The following is a 16655-nucleotide window of genomic DNA, read 5'->3' as shown; positions in this document are numbered from 1 at the left end:
ACTGGAACCTTCATCTTGCGTTGAGAAACGCCCACTAGCCTCTTGCAATGTGTTACTGGGAATTGCAGAGTTCATGATCTATTGATCCTTTGAATTTCACTACGAATCAAGTTACACGGAGAGGGTTTCTAGCACACCCATCGTGGATTTCATTATGGGAGAATTGTCAGTAAACGGACCTGCCAGCTGGGCCCATACATAAGGCGAAAACATAACGCAGGTTTCCCGATGCATAGGTCCTGAAGTTTGACAAGCGCGGCAATTGACTTGATCATCGCGAAATCCTTGAGGGATAGACTAAGACGATAGTTCCAGTCTTGGTGCTTACAGCTTGATTGCAATATTAGCGATTACCCAAGTTCTTAGGGGGGCAAATATCTCAATATCGTCCCGGCCTTAGATAATGAGGACACAGCGATGCATCTCGCCCAATTTCCAATTTGCGGTCATTCCCATTTCCTCCCGCGTAGTATTTATGCCATCACAGCAGATAATTAGCTATTTGCGATACCCATAAAGTGATGTTCTCTATATACCATTAGCATCGGATCAATCTCAATGAGTCTTGACGAGATAAAATGGATCGCCACACGGGTTTCTCACCTTATGTTTGAACTCGAATATGGGTAACGGGAAGTCCTTCGTCGCGTAGGCCCATTGCGGTCCAACCCTCCTGCTCCCATAGAGACATCAGGCGGCGTTGTAGATATTTATATCTCTCCGCCTTCCTCAGCTTCAATATCTCAAGTTCTTCTTCCACAGCCCCAAGCTTTTGCAAGCGGTGTTTGCTGTCCACAATGCCTGGTGTGGCGGGTTGCGCACTCAGCATGAAAGATAGACGCGGCGTGATGGTGAAATGCGTTGTCCGGGGGAAGCTATGCATAAATTTTCCCAATAAAGGAGACACCCTAGCTATTCCAGTGTCTCTGTCCCACCACCATTCGGCGTCGACACGATCTACTTTGTCTTTGAGGAAGGAGGGCAGTGTAGTGTACCAGTCCTCCAAGTCTGCGACCGGTACAAAGGGGTTTTCGAACAGGCAAATGCTAGGCAGTCCCAAAAGCATGTTCGGATCTTCCTCATCAGAGTCGTGGCGTGTAATGGGGTGGTTTTGGCTGTTCACCATGTCTCTTAACCTGATGGTGATGTGAATGTACTCGAGGATCGCGAACCGGATTATCGGTCTTTCGTTATGGGCTAGGCGGTGTAGTCTTCTGAATACGGCGGCACGGGAACGGCGGCAGGTGTATGCTAGAGGACAAGAGTTTGCTATGTCCTGGACCATTTGTTCATTGGAAGAATTTCTTATGTGACTATTGCTGTTATGGCGAACATAGAGATCAACATCTTCCACAGGCACATGAACTGCGTAGATGACCATCGACGTTCCCATCTCGAAGATTATGTCCTGTATCTCGAAGGGCAGCTGGGAAATCTGCAATTTTTTCGTCTCCGATTTGGATTCGTGTCGTTTGTCAAGTACGTTGCCGTGAGGGATGAGAAGTAGCTCGCCCTTGTGAGGAAACCAGGAAAGGCGGACCTTGTTTTCATCATGAACCATGCTCGAGAACGGCGCTATTGCCGTTGTGCCATGATCGTGAGCCAGCCTGGTTGAAGACTCTAGCGGAAATTCGCCACTCCCTGTCGATGTGCCTGAGAAATTTGACGATGAAGCGGGAATACTTGCGAGAGCCCTTCTTACCGCAGCCACCCACTTGGCCGCATCGTCAGTTTTCGCCTGTTCGGATCGGGAGCCGGCGGGCGCGGTTTCGGCACACAATGGACGTGGTCTTGTTTCTTTAGATTTTTTGGAGATATTCTCGGAACACTCCATGTTGTGTTCGAACCGAGTTTGGCGGAGAGTACTTCGATGTCGAAATGGGGGTCCGTAGGTATGATCTTAGAATTTTAAGCTCCATCAGCGAAGGGATCTCAGAGTTAAAAGCAATTGTTTGAAGTGGGACGCAACCAGAAAGGTGCCCAAGAATGAAAATGGTCTTGAATGATGTTATGCAGGTTTTTGCGGCCACGAGGCAAATGTACCCGGATGGTTTCTATGATCATGACAAAGTGTCTACCGACTTGGAACTCACTCGTCATAATTATTCTCATTATATGCCGGAAAATGATCAACGAAGAAGAAGTGTCAATGCAGACCTACGATCCATGGATTGTATTGACTGCATGCTATCGAGGGGCGAAGAGACCGAACTGGCGGCAAAGTCACCATCCGCGATATTAAATCATGAACTTTCACTGGTGTGAGAATGGGAGCACAGCTCACATCACCTGAACATTGGCTCTTCACAAGATGAATGCTATACAAAGTCCCAAAAGCCGCAATTCACAAACGTAATTAGGACATGACTAGATATGTACGGGTGGAGAGTAGTCATTCATAGCTACTCCTGCCTAGTGGAGGTAGTCATGTCGCCACCGTTATGTTTATTTTGCTAGCTTCACTCGACCGCTACAATAAAGAACTCTTGAAGGAATCATGCACAACGAGAGTGTCTTGTATGAAAATTACGCGATCATCAGTTATGGAGGGCGCCTCCTGAGAGTCTTCAAATGAACGCCATGGTAAAATACCCCAACAACAAGTTTTTGGCCATACGCCCGTGAACAACCACTTCCCATCGTAACCAGAGTTCTCGACAAGCTCTAGTCGAGTTTGAATGGTTTTGTCATACCAAGGTAGGCCACTCGTTTCTATGACCACGGAAGTAAATGCGAACTCGATCAAACGCCGGGTTTACCTCATTAAGGCATCACGGCAGAGTTTCGTTAATCAACTGAACACAGTCTTTCATCTATGTGTAATTAGACTTGCCGAGACATTACCCCAAAATCTTATACGTGGCACGACTACGACGGGCATCGAAGCGAAGGATGCACAGGCTCAATATGCATTTTTACTTCCAACCTCCTGGCTCAATTCATCCTTCCAATCGAGGTCTGACAATGCAAACGGGCCGGACCTTCGAAATCCATCGTGTTGAGAGCAACCAGTCACAACACCTGCGATGCATCGTGAAGGATTCAACCAGCCGCATAAATTGTAGTTAGTGTGAGCAGCTTTTGCGACAGTTATCGTGAAGTTCATCGACTTGCGCCAGCGACCGACCAACCAGGCACCAGTGAACCACACAAAGTTCAAGCCGGTGCTTACGGCCCATACTCTAGCCCAAAAGACCGGACGGTCGAGAGGAACGTGCAAGTTTCACCCGTCTAGAACGGACCTCGAGCTCGCCAGCACGCGCAGCCACGTTATCTCCGCAGCCCCAACCATTCCCAATCCTCGCAACACCCTAACCGCATCAGCCTAGAAAGCCTCGCCGAAAATGACCTAGACCGCTAAGCCAGCTCACATCAGCCGCAATAATCCCAATCAGCTGGCACGCTGTGCAGTAGTGCAGCTCGCTTCTGCAGTTCTGGGCCCTTGACAGCCTGATAGGCACTGCCGTCTCGCCGCTTCCACCCGCCTCCTTTCTCTGCATGTCCCGCATCGGCAAATTCGCGTAACATGGTAATTGAGACAACGGGTTTTCTGTTAAGCTAGCGCCGAAGCCAAGAATCCTTCGTGGCGTCTCTCTGAAAGGCGAAGGCGGTGCGGTGATTGGATACCGCGTGGCTGGACCTTTGACGTTCCGTCAGCTTAGGTGTGCTTCCATGCCGTATTCGATGCTAGCTTCAGCTCCTGACACGGTAGTCACCTCAGCTCGGCACAATGCTGCCAGTTGCAATGTCTCCGAGCCTTCACATAGTTCACGCTGTGCGACGTGTAGATAACCAGAATTGGCGGGGTGGCCAGCCACTATCCGTGGACGCCAATTCGGCAGAGTTCATGGTGCCCAAACTCTCCTCGCCGCGCGGGGAGGCTTCCCGTAGTGCCGTATTCTTAGGCTGTTGTGTAACATCCCGCCGTTGCCGAGTTCGATTTAAATCAGGCTGGGTTCCCTACATACGATCGGCCATGGAGTTGGTCTGACACCCGCGGGCTGCTTTTCTTCAACGACTTTTTGAAGACTGCCGGTCGAGAACGCAAGATGGCGCCTACGGTCGACACCCTCATCATCGGCGCCGGGCCCAGCGGTCTCTGCGCTGCAAAGACGCTTCTTCAGCGCGATCCATCATCCGACATTTTGCTCGTCGATGGCCGTGCCTCCGTCGGCGGGGTCTGGTCGCAGGAGCAGATCTATCCGAACTTGAAGACGAACAACTTCACGACATCGATCGACTTCTCCGACTTCCCCATGGATCTCGAGAAATATGGCCTCAAAGAGAAGCAGCATGTTCCTGGGGAGGTTATGCACAAGTATCTGGTGTCGTACGCCAAGCACTTTGGTGTCTACGACAAGATCCAGCTGAATACCATGGTGAACCGTATCACCCGCCCGGACAGCGCCGAATGGTACATCGATATTGAGGAGAACGGCGAGGCAAAGACCATCTCGTGTAACCGTCTCATCGTCGCGACCGGCGTGCTTACCGTCCCGCACATGCCCGAAATCGAAGGGTCCGATGAATTCAACGCACCGATGATCCACTCCTCGAATCTCGGACCGCGTAAAGAACTGTTCGAGGACCCCGATATCCAGACGGTCGCGGTGCTCGGTGGCAGCAAGTCCGCATACGACTCCGTGCACCTGGCGGCATCGACCGGACACAAGGTCCGCTGGGTGATCCGCCGCTCGGGGCGGGGCCCGGCGTGGGTCTTTACCGCGTTTACACAGCTCGGCCCGTTCAAGGTCTGGAGAGAGAGGCTTGTGACGAGACGCATTGTCGCATTCATGTCGCCGAACATGTTTCCAGATATGTCGGGCTTGTCCTGGATCCGGCGCTTTCTCCACGAGAACGCGATCGGCAGAGTTATTTCGAGAAATTTCTGGAAGTTGATTCGGTACGACACAATCAAGGATTGTGGGTACCAGACACATGAGAAGACGAAGGTGCTCCAGCCGGAACAGAATCAATTTTGGTATGTTGATCCATCCAGACTCTGCGAACATTAGCTAACTAAAATGCTTAGGTACGGCACCGCATCGGGTATCCTGAGCTTCGACGATGACTTCTTCGAATATGTCCGCAATGGTACTGTCGAGATCTACCGCGAAGACATCGACCATCTCTCGGATCACAGGGTCCACCTCGCCGATGGCACATCTTTTTCAGTTGACCTTCTCGTTGCCTCTACCGGATTTTCAGCCAAGCCGACCATGAACTTTGAACCTGCATCGCTGCACGCTGAGCTTGGTGTCCCAACTGCTGAAATGAGCCCCGAACAAGTCGCCTTTTGGAATGAGCAAAGCGCCAAGGCTGATAAGGCTATTGGCGCCCGCTTCCCTCGTCTGCTCGACGGTCCGTTCTTGAGTCCTACTTCATCCAAACCAAAGCCTTTCAACCCCGGTGCCTCAGTCGAGGTATCATACAGCCCCTGGCGCCTGTATCGTGGCATGGCGCCTCCTGGTCTCGCCGCCAACGATGATCGCTCGCTCATCTTCCTCGGTGTCTTTAGCAACTTGGCCAACATCATGCGTTTGGAAGTCCAATGTTTGTGGGCCTTGGCCTACTTTGAGGGCAAGATTCCAACTCTCGATAGGGACATTCGTGCTGGTAAGGTCTATGAGGAAACTGCGCTCATGCAGAGGTGGGCTCAACATCGAGCTCCTTATGGCCATGGACGCCAGTACACGGACATTGTGTTTGATCAATTGCCATACTGGGATATGTTACTTGGAGAGGTTGGCGTGCAGACGCAAAGGAAGCCGAGTAAGTGGGCAGAGTTCTGGGAATCTTACACACCCGTCGACTATCGCGGTATGGTAAAGGAGTGGATGGCTCAGAACCCTAGGTTGCAAAATGGCAAAGCCTAGCTAAAAAGAACTGTCGATAAATTTTAATTCATGGACATCTCAAGCATGCAAGCGTTGATGCGTCATTCGATGTATTCGGTGTCACATACCAATCAGGAATGCATATGTAGTTTCCATTTTATCCTCGGTCACGAGAAAGTGCACATTCATACAACCTATTCAAATCTCAACCAAATACGCAACGCCCGGAATTACTATTCCCAGCAAGTTTCACTTTCAGTTGCGCCTATGCACGCCATTTCCGCTTTTTGCTGCGCACCTCAGATGGAATCCATTCAGACAGCAAACGCATCACTTCGTTGTTTCCGTGCTTTTTCGCTAAGCTCATTGCTGTTTCATTCTCGACAATCTTGCTCACATCAGCATTACACTTGAGTAGGCTGCTGACAACTTCGCCGATGCCATTGTGTGGGTACATGGCCGCGAGCATCACAGGCGTCCGTCCTATTGAGGTCATTTCAGGGTCTGCACCCATCTCGAGAAAGTGGAAAGTTGCCTGTCTTGATGGCATATCCTAGCAATGACTCGCCTTCCTGGCTCTTCCAAAAAAGGCTAAGTGACTTGAGGTTTCGCCGACTGCGAATCATCTGTGACAAGAGAGCTGCCAGACAATTTGCATGAACTGTCACTCGTGTAGGATGAGGTTTATGGGTCTCGTAACCCCACAAGAGGCCTAAAACTTTGACACTACATCTCCCGGCATATCTGCGCCCTCCGCGCTGCTTCGTCTCCCAAAAGCCATCAATTAGCTGAGGTCCCATGTGTCGGTTTTGTAGAGCAGCATAGAGAATGCCACTGCCAGAGATATTAGATTTCAACGCCACGATCTCAGGAATTGGCGCATCGCATATCTGATAAGCAACCCTGACCGCTTCTGTCGAAATGCTTGTTTTAGGACGAGAAAGAAGTCTGTCGATCAGAACCCAGTGCCCGCTCTCGAAAGGAACTTGCATAATGTACGACGTGATGCGAATATATCCGTTATCAAGAAGCTGGGATAGATCGGCATCTTGAGAGCTCCCCGAGTGTACTGTGACGGATGCCGCAAGAAGCCAATCCAGCTGGGCGATGAGGTCGGAAATGGTATCCAGCCGAGCCCAAGACGTGAGATCACAGTGAAACATGAAGTATGACATCCGCTTTGCCAGCACCTCTTCAGAGACTTCGTAGTCAACGGTGGGGAAGCCGCATTTGGTTATGTCTGTCGAGATTCCACGAAGCGCATAGATCATGTCCCGCGGATCTGTCGCTTGACTTTGACAAAAATGCTTCAGGAGTGAGTACATCGTCCGACCGCGTTCCCACCAGGAGTTTGATGTCAAGCGATGGGTCGGCATAATGTCTATCACTGCTTGACACTGGCCGTTGAGTATAACACCATGACCACGGTAGGAGTTGATGATTTCTGGGCCGACAGTAAAGTACAAAGCGGGGATTGAGAACCTTCCGCAATGAAAGATAAGAGCAGAGGCATTTGCAACCTCCTGCAATATCCAGATTCTTCTGAACCAGGCACGGTGAAGAAGATCAATGAGGCCGTCTCTCGCGGACGTGAAATCGGTGTCGGGACGTCTCTCTGATGAGTATCCAATGCCATATTCGTACGAGTCGCTGTCTGTGTACGAGGTGCCATCTTTGTATTCCATGAGATGGGAGAACTCGTCCTTGACATGTTTTCGCCACCGATGATGCCATTTTCCTGGCCAATCCATGTCGTCCGTATAATGTGGGACCCAATTTCTGTACGGGGATCCAGGTCTCTCCATTTCGGCCTGAAGCCTCTGCATTGCGTTCATGAAGGCATCTGTGTTATCCGTCGATTGTCCCAACCAGACGATGACTTGCCTGGCCTGACTGTAGATATCTCCCATTCGTTGCACCTGGTGGCCTCTCTCCTTGTGGTTGTTCTGATTGATGCAAACGGCGTCGACCCATAACACACGATCATCAGCGAGACGGAGATGAGAAAGGGCAAGATGCAAGCTTGCGGTAATTCGTAGCTCCTTGCCGCTGATCTCTATGTGATGAGTAAGATCAGATGAGCCCCAGACGTACGATAATGCTTCGTATGGAGGCTCACAACTTCTCTCGGCGACGTCAACTTCAAACAGTTCGCAGCGTATCGGACCGGTACAACCTTTAAGAAGGCGCAGGAGCCGTATGCCTGGCTTGGTAAGGTCGAGGGGGTCGTGCTCGAAAGAATCCATGACGAGTCAAGAATCCTGGCATGAGACTTTTGAATTCAAATGGTAATTGCGGCATCATTAAGGCGAGGAGAGTACTATATATAACCTACGTGTCTTATTTTACTTTTCATTGGGAGAGCTCGTGCTTGAACAAGCTGGACAACTTCTGGATGTTACAACTAGGTTGAGAATTCCATCGAAACTATGCGACAAAGAACACCTTTGTTGAATTCGCTCGTAACTGTTTATCAGGCCTGCCTTTCAGCCATGGCTTCCGTCAGGAGTTTTGTCTACGTGTTGCAGACCCTGTCTTATTTCAGGGTGACTTTCAATCTTCCATCGACAGTGAGGTGCCCCTGAAACAAAGCCCCAGGACACGGCCAATCACATCGATCAGCTCAAAGTTCCACTTTGTACAGGTCATATTCTGGTAAGCCATTCGGGTTACGCTTCTTGAATGCCAGGATATTGCCTTCATCAAGTCTCCTCAAAGTGTGAAAGAGCTCTTGGCATTTGATGGAGCATGCTCTGGAGATTCCGACACTTGTCGAGGAGGCTCCGGTCTCCATTGATTGCTCATCGGCAGGTGGTCCCGAAGGCCACAATTCTTAGAAAATCACAAGGTCCAAGTATTGCATAAGATAGTATGAACTGTCTTTTAATTGCTTGAAAACAAAGTTGGCACAGCTTGCACGCAAACCACATGAATCATGTCGAGTACTATACACAACAATCCACTACTCCCAAATATTGAAGGAACATCATGTGGCCAGCAGAAGGAATACGTATGCAAGCATACGACTATTTACACGTGCATATGACTGAGCACGAGCAACCAAAATTCCCTTCGCCACGTTACTTCCATGGCATCGGGCCAACTCCATCGCTGTTAGCTCTTGCTCAGCTGCTTTTGAGCCTGCATCTGTAACATCTTAACGAGCAGCAACATGAGTAGCGCTGTGTACTCAGTCCCGTTCATGGCAACGGGCACGAGGGTAGTGCGCCTTCCGACCAGTCATTTACCGAAGCACTGCGTCCGGGAGGCCTTTCCAAGAGAGCAGCATCTGCTATCTTTGAGGCTTATTCAAGCAACACCATCATGCCTTTGGGTCTATGGAGAACGTCTGTAGACTTCGGAAGAGTTCCTTGAACATCACCGCAGGACAGCTCCCATAGACAATACTCTTCTCAGGCTCAAGACTAGACAACTCATAACGCAAAGGTTGTTGTCAAGGATACAAAAGTATTTGCCGACGCGTCATCGCCCCTCATTATTCTTTCCTTTGAATAGCTCTCTGCTATGCTCGGGTTTAAAATGTCGGTTCTCCAGCACAACGTAAGTAAGACTCGGCAACGGTGACCGAGAACCCTCTGCCACGTATGAAGATATAGTCAGATCACAGGTCTGGTAGGCTGCCATGATAGCGTCTGGATGATAACGGACGAAAGTACTGTGAATGAACGGATGACGCCAGGGATCCGTCTCTAATGGGTCTGACATGCTGCCTTCTTTGGCTAATATATCATATCTGACATGGCCTGTGCCAGCAAGTTGGGTAAATTCATTAGAGTTACCTTGCACTCTTTGTGGCAGTGCTGCGCCGTGGTCCAAGTGGCTCATCTGTTAGTTCTCCAAACGGAGACATTCAGAAATGAAAAATTGCAACGTTTTGTTGCCTACCGTTGCTGGAAATCCGCTCCTATGAAAGAGCCTTCGAAATTTGGGCTCTCGAAGCGAGTTGAGCCGGCATCATTCTCCACTGACCCGCTCGCCGGCCCGTGCTCCCGGAGGCCACGTTTGAGGGTTCGCGGGCGGCGCCGATCCCGAAAACGGGGTCTCTGAGCTGTCGGCTTTATGTCTCCGGCCGGATCATTTCAATCATCCCTTTCTTCTGAAATGAAGGCCATAACTCGGAGTTTGAAGGCCGAAACGATCACTCAACTCTGACGACAAACATGAGCCGTTGGCTCGAGCAGGCCGAGGTTGAAGCCGTAATTGCGGAGCTCTCGCATCGGTCGGCACGGAAGGCAACATCGCGAACATGGCAATGTTCCAGATTCGCATCACCATTAAGCTCCTGTCAGCACCCAGGAGCCCGCTAAACTCCCTTAAAAACGCCCGGAAATGGTTCGGACCGGGCTGACACGCCCTAGACCACACTGTAAATCAACAAAACACGGGGTCGCTGGCGACCTTCAAACGCGCCAAACGAAGATGAGCATGAAACGGGTCTGAAACCCGCCCCGGTCGCCAAAACTCGCCAAAGGCGTCCATCCCAAGGCGCTGGGACCTACCCGTCTTGGCTATAAGCAACTATGTGTCCTTGGCGCATCCCCAATCCGTGATGGTCGATGAAGAAAAAAAAGGAACCCGTCTCATGTCTTTTTGTTTTTGTGGTGTTCTGATTGATCGAAGGCCATGCTCTGCCAAGGCCAACCCCAGGTGGTGATCTCCTTGGCTGCCGCCCTCATCATCGTCTGGAGTATCCGCCTCTTGTTCGTCCACGATGGCATCTCGACGCTTCTGTACCACTTCGAGGAGCCCAGCCAGCCGCAGGTTGTGGAGGCGTTCGTCCGACAGGCTATGAATGTCGAGTTTCCCGAGCCAATCGATTACCGACCGATCCAGTCGACATGCGCCGCTACACAGTTCCGGCCGGGCCTGGTGTTTACCTGCGAGGGACAACATGGAGGCATTGGCATGGTGCGCGACCAGATTCTGAAGTGCGTGCGGTATGCGATACACGGCGGCGGCGCGATTGTGGTGCCTTCAATGCAGCTGCGCAACGCGAAAGACATCTCTGACATCGAGACCGAGAAAGAGGTGCCGCTCGACTACCTCCTCGACCGCCAGACCTTCATCAACCACCTGACGGAAGGGTGCCCAGGGATGCGCATCTACGAGCGGATCGAGGACTTTCCCCACTACCAATCCCGGGCAGGGGAGCCACTTGACCTTGTGGGCGACCAATTCGAGCCGAACCACCCCCGCGAGGGCCTGGAACACCCGCGCGAATGGCGGCGCTTCTTTGACGAATGGCTGGACAAGAAGAACGTCACCATCCGGACGGAGGAGCCGACGCACGTACGGATCGGCCAGGCGTTCCTCGAGTACCCCGTCCGCGACGACGGCCCGGCCTTCGTGCACGAGTACGGCAAGATCCTCTCCTTCCGCAACGACACGCGCGAGCTCGCGGCGAAGATACTCTACGAGCTGAAGCGGCGCTTCGCGCTGCCGATCGACCCGGCCAGGGCGATCAATCCGAACGCGTACTTTGGCGCGCACCTGCGGCTGGAGAAGGACGCGATCGACGCGTGGCAGCCGGACGAGTGGCGCTTCTCGCGGCAGAAGGACCAGTTCGAGGAGCACTTCCAGTACATTGAGCGCATGGGTCTGAGTGTGGTGTACGTGGCGTCGGGGAACCAGACGGTGGTGGAGCTGTTTGAGGAGGAGCTGAAGAAGCGCGTCGCGGCGAGCCCCGGTGGGGAGACGAAGAGCGTCGCGGTGGTGACGAAACGCGACTTGCTTCAGGGGCCCGATCGGAAGCTGCTGGACGAGTTGACGTTTGACCAGCATGCCCTGGTTGACTTTTTGATGCTCTTCAAGGCGAGCGCGTTTATGGGTGTGGCGCATTCGAGTTTTCCGTGGACGGTGGCGTTGCGGAGGCATGAGATGAGCAAGTACACGGCGTACGGGAACGAGGGGTCGGATATTTTGAGGGATGAGTACAGCATCATCATGGGCATGCAGAAGGATTACCCGGAAGTTGAGCCGTTTGTCTATGGGTTGTGGCCATGACATGCATAACATCAAGAGGCAAGATGCATATAAAATTATGGGGAACAAATGAACGACACGGGGCGGCAAGGAAAGAGGAATTATTACCCTGGGAGGTACAGGTCAGGCGTCACGGATATTGTTTCACGAAACTATACACTGCTAAAGAAGTGCATCATAACATGCGCAACAACTAAAATCGATACATAATAGAGAATATTTCAACAAACAATACACAGTGGGTCTTGTGTGGCTGTTGCACATCTAGTAGACTGAAATCAGGACATACTTCCGACTACGACTCGAGAGCTCAAGTTTCAGATTCACCGTTGACGCAACAAATCTAGGCTATATCATTTGCGTTGGATTTTCTTTTCGTCGATAATGTCCGACAGATGCGTGTGTTTCTTCTGCGCTGTTCGTTTCACATAACTTGGCATCGAAGAAAGGGAGGAACATAAACAAAGTCTCAAGATGCCTAGTCGCCCAGGTGTTTGACATCCAGCTAAGCTTCCTCTCTTCAAGTACAATGGGGCTCTCAAGATCAGGCTTATTGTTTTTCATACTCGCGGACACTTTCCAATCGTAGTCACTGACATGCAGAGGCGAGTATGACCGGAGCGGTCAACCAGAAAAGTCCATGTCCGGGCCGCTCCGAGTAGCTCACCGGGGCACTCCGGCGTATCCACACTTGAGATGGCCCTCCATCTCCTATTCGCGAAAGCGATATCAACATCGACAGCTACGCCTTATGAGACGACAAATCATACAGATGTGAATACCGATTACTCTGCCAAGATGAACCGGTCCACATCATAGCATGATGATTTTGGAGCCTCTCCTTCCGTCCGAAAGCATAGTATTGAGCTGAGCAAGGCTTGACTCAGCGCCGGCCGACTGCTTCAACTGCCGAGCGGGGACCAGGCCCCGGCCGGCGAGCGGCAAAGTCCGTGACCCCGAAAACCTCCGCGCGGAGAAAACCCACCTTCCGCGATATATCTAAATACCATCGACAACAACGTCTCCGGCGAACATTTCCATAAGCACGTCAATTCAGCAATATTCAATCCCATTACCTTTCAACCAACAAAATTGACCGGAGCTCATCATACAACACCCGTTGACCAGCAAAGATGTTGAACGCTTCCATCTCCCACCGAAAGACACCGGGGAAAGACACCGCCCCCACCCAAACTGACACCCCCTTCTCCAACGACATCACCAAAACCACCATCCGCCAAGCCAACACCACCACCAAGAACCCGCGCCTCCAGCTCCCGAGTCCGCAGTGGTGGCTCCTCGCCATCCCCTCCTTCCTCATCTCCCTCCACGGCGCCCTCTTCTTCACGGGCCTCACCCCAGGCGACCCGCAAATCAAAGCCCGCATCCTCGCCTCCACGGGCGGCTGCGTCCACATATTCGGCTCCTTCATCGCCATGGGCCTTGGGCCGTTCCAGTTCCTCCCCTCACTGCGCCACGCGTACCCGGCCTTCCACAAGTGGCTCGGCTGGGTGTACGCCGCGGCCGTGGCGGCTGGCGGCGTGGCGGCGTTCTATGTCACGTTCCACAGTCTCGCACTGCCATGGGGGCGGGTGGGGTTTGCAGCCCTGGCATGCGCGTGGCTGGAGACGCTGCGGAGGAGCATTGTGGCGGTGAAGAGGGGTGATGTGAAGGGGCATATGGGCTGGATGACGAGGAACTTTGCGTGCACTTATGCGGCGGTCATGTTGAGGTGGCAGCTACCGTTAATGATTGTGGCCGGCATGGAGGTGAAGTTTGCGCTGTCGATTACGGGGTTCATCTCTTGGATTCCGAATTTGATTTTTGTTGAGTACTTCGTGTTGAGCTGAGGTAGAGGTGGAAGGGTTGTGTTGCCGAGAGTTGAGAGTGTGGCATCGCATCTTTTGCTCAGCCCGATGCTGAGTTTAGTCCGCCTCAGCTATGTTGGTGGCTTAGCGGGAGTCCTGAGACTAGATATGGTTGAAAATAAACATAAAGCCGTAAGACCATAGTTTGAATCCGAATTGAAGACACCAGTTTGCGTTTCCGTTGGCTTGAGTCCCACTCAATGATTGTCAAGGTAGAGGCTAGTGGAGAACAGGAACGCATCTAATATAGCCGAGGAAGCTGAGCGCACAGATGCGAAACTGTAGTTTCCAGGTTGTTTAACAGTGGCCGGTAACACTTGTTATGGTACAAGTCTCAAGATCCTTTGTGGCATGCTTAACTCAACTCGTTTTGTCAGATTAGTTGGCTAGTTGACCAAGTGAACGCGACTGTCACCGGCATAGCTGTAGACAAGTCTACCTACCTAATGATGTGAATGATGACTGCCTGCCCAACGGGCTGATCAGACCGCATCAAAGTCATCAAAGTCTAATGTTGCGATCTGCTCTAGGCCAAAGTTACACGTCGCTGTTCCATATGCTCATTTCAATTCGAGTGGCATGAGAGTACCTAGACAAGAATATACCTACCTAGACAACCGGAAAATGATACATGATCAGTGAGCTTCTGTCTTCATATCCGACAGCTCGAGTTTTATCACATACCACTATGCACTTCCGATATCAATTTTAGCATCAAACCTAAAGATATATGATATCTTAACGACAGATCTATCCCAACTTCTGCCGAAATCAGCCACGGTCGTTTGGTGAAGTCTAAGTGCGCTCTTTGGTATCTTCCTGCGTGCTTGCCACGCCAGACTCCCGTTCTTCATCTACCAGATCATTCAACTCGCGGTCTACGGCGTCATACTTCTGAAACTTCCACCAGAACAGCACGGAACAGGCTCCCATGACTCCCGCAATGACAGCGTAAACTACGACAAGATGAGGATCCCGCGAGACTGGGCTTAGCGCCATGGCCATTAGCGAGCCAAGGCACGCACTGAGCTGGACCATGGCCTGCACGATGCTCTTCATGTTCTTCGGAGCTTTGGAGTACGCGTACTCACTCGCTGTAACCAACCCAAAGATTTCGGCAATGGCTAGGGCCACGTAGACCGGAAGCTGCAACCAGACATTAACTCCGTTAGGAAGGCGTCCGCCGTCTGAAGCAGCGCATGCGCGAGGTGCGTCAAAGCAGGGACCCGCATTATAGATCATCTTCTGCAGTCCTGCGGCATAGCCCATCCCGACGCCGCAGATGATAAAGGCCACTGCTATGCGAGCCATGGGGCCGAACGAGATGCGGCGTTTCGCCAGGAAGTTGTACAGTGCCTGGATGATGGGCCCAAAAATTACGCAGGCGACCCCGGCCATGGCTTGGAGCATGTCGTTCGGCACGCCGTGCAGCTGCATCTGCCCGGCTTGTGAGATGAGATTGTTGAACATTTGGGTGATGGCCAGATAGAAGAAGGCAAAACAGAAGCTGGGGGCTGGTTAGTATGTCAACAGAGGGATGGCGTCTTTGGGAACGAACATGACGCGGCATGCGAGAAGACCACGCCTCAACTCATCCACGAATTTGTCCCCCCACGAGACCGAGGGACCGTGAGCTTCCATCTGGTAGGACTGTTTGGCGTGGTCGAGATTGAAACCGTTTCGTGCTGCGATTGACATGACTTTGATGGCTTTGGGGAGATGGTTTTCCCCTGGCCGGATCTTGACTTTGCATCTTGCTGTCAACAGACGTCTTGGCTATCTTCAAGATGACCTACTTACCCAGCCGGGATTCAAAGATGAGCAAAAGACTGACCGCAGCCATCACAGATATAGCGGCCATGAGATATGCCGTCCAAAAGCCAAACTCCCTCTCCAGGAACGTGGCGGGGATGGACGAGAGGGAAGCGATGTTTGTGAACCTGAAGAAGAGAAGTTATTCAGCAAATTCAGAGTGCTACTCATCATCGGTGTCCTACCAATAAAAGGCATTGTAGAGGAATTGAAGTGTTCTGGTGCCGTCAACCACTGCAGGTAATCCATCTTTCTGCCGGACAAGTTGGGGAGGCTTCTGTTTGTATTGGTCGCCTAAGGCAGTCGTCAGTTGACTCCTCTTGCATTGTTTCTCGACTACACATTGATGAAATCATCTCACCAATGAAAGGGGAGATGGTTGCTTTAGTAGCACCAACACCCAGTCCTATGAGTACCATGGCGATAATCAGGCCAGGCAGGCCTGCACCGTTGTCAAGGGAAGACGGTAAAGCTGACGCGAACATGACGAGCGAGCCGCAAAGAGACAAACTGGACTCCCGTCAGCTTCCTTGTAATTACGATTCGGTCTAGAAACATGAGGCGTGACTCACACAAGCCCAAGTAAGAGTGTTTTGTAGCGTCCAAGCCAGATGTCAGAGATGATTGCAAAGCAACTCGGCATTAGAAAGAGGAAAATGAAGAAGCCGTTGGATATCGCCGTGGCGGTTGACTGGCCGAGCCCGAGAGCTCCTGGCACTTGCTTAGAGTTTCTATCATTTTGCATGTAGTTTTCTAGACAGTCAGTGCTGGTTATTTTGCAGTCATGTTGAAAAGTCAAGGACAGTTCTTGAAAGGATGTGACTTACGCCATATGGAGACAAAGCAGTAATAGCTAAACCTCTCTGACGCACCAATCAGAGCGGCCACCCATGCTTCTGGTGGGAGTCTGTCGACAACGTGAGGGAGGTTCTCTATCTCGTCGTTCGCTGCATCACGGGGAACATGGTCGACAACTTGCGCTTCAGCTGACGGACTCGGCTGCGTCGTAATCCCCATGTTGGCAGTCTTGGTCCGCGACTGGCCATCGGATCATGAGCGAGCGATTTTTCTCTTGTCCTATGAACCTTTTTCCAGCTGATGAATCACTTCGCGACCAAGCCTGGCGTTGCTGAAT

The 16655-nt window shown here is 51.6% G+C and overlaps 4 protein-coding genes across 4 annotated transcripts; 3 read left to right on the top strand and 1 right to left on the bottom strand.

The window, feature by feature from the left end:
* Positions 1-4049: 4049 nt before the first annotated feature.
* On the top strand, positions 4050-5876 carry COL26b_009436 (uncharacterized protein; the record flags this gene model as incomplete). Its single annotated transcript, XM_053182166.1, has 2 exons — positions 4050-4981; positions 5033-5876. 2 exons carry the CDS (start codon positions 4050-4052, stop codon positions 5874-5876), a joined length of 1776 nt encoding a protein of 591 aa, XP_053033856.1.
* A 4605-nt stretch (positions 5877-10481) lies between these two features.
* On the top strand, positions 10482-11861 carry COL26b_009435 (uncharacterized protein; the record flags this gene model as incomplete). The annotated part of the gene is made up of 1 exon (XM_053182165.1): positions 10482-11861. The coding sequence occupies one exon, from the start codon at positions 10482-10484 to the stop codon at positions 11859-11861; it is 1380 nt and encodes a 459-aa protein (XP_053033855.1).
* Positions 11862-12973: 1112 nt separating this feature from the next.
* COL26b_009434 (uncharacterized protein) lies at positions 12974-13690 on the top strand (the record flags this gene model as incomplete). Its single annotated transcript, XM_053182164.1, has 1 exon — positions 12974-13690. One exon carries the CDS (start codon positions 12974-12976, stop codon positions 13688-13690), a length of 717 nt encoding a protein of 238 aa, XP_053033854.1.
* An 813-nt stretch (positions 13691-14503) lies between these two features.
* On the bottom strand, positions 14504-15178 carry COL26b_009433 (uncharacterized protein; the record flags this gene model as incomplete). Its single annotated transcript, XM_053182163.1, has 1 exon — positions 14504-15178. The coding sequence occupies one exon, from the start codon at positions 15176-15178 to the stop codon at positions 14504-14506; it is 675 nt and encodes a 224-aa protein (XP_053033853.1).
* Positions 15179-16655: the final 1477 nt, after the last annotated feature.

Source organism: Colletotrichum chrysophilum, assembly GCF_026319265.1.
Source record: "Colletotrichum chrysophilum strain AFK26 chromosome Unknown scaffold_91, whole genome shotgun sequence".
Classification (NCBI taxonomy): Eukaryota; Fungi; Ascomycota; class Sordariomycetes; order Glomerellales; family Glomerellaceae; genus Colletotrichum; species Colletotrichum chrysophilum.
Note: the sequence above shows the minus strand (reverse complement) of the source record. Positions and strands in the feature narration are given on the sequence as shown.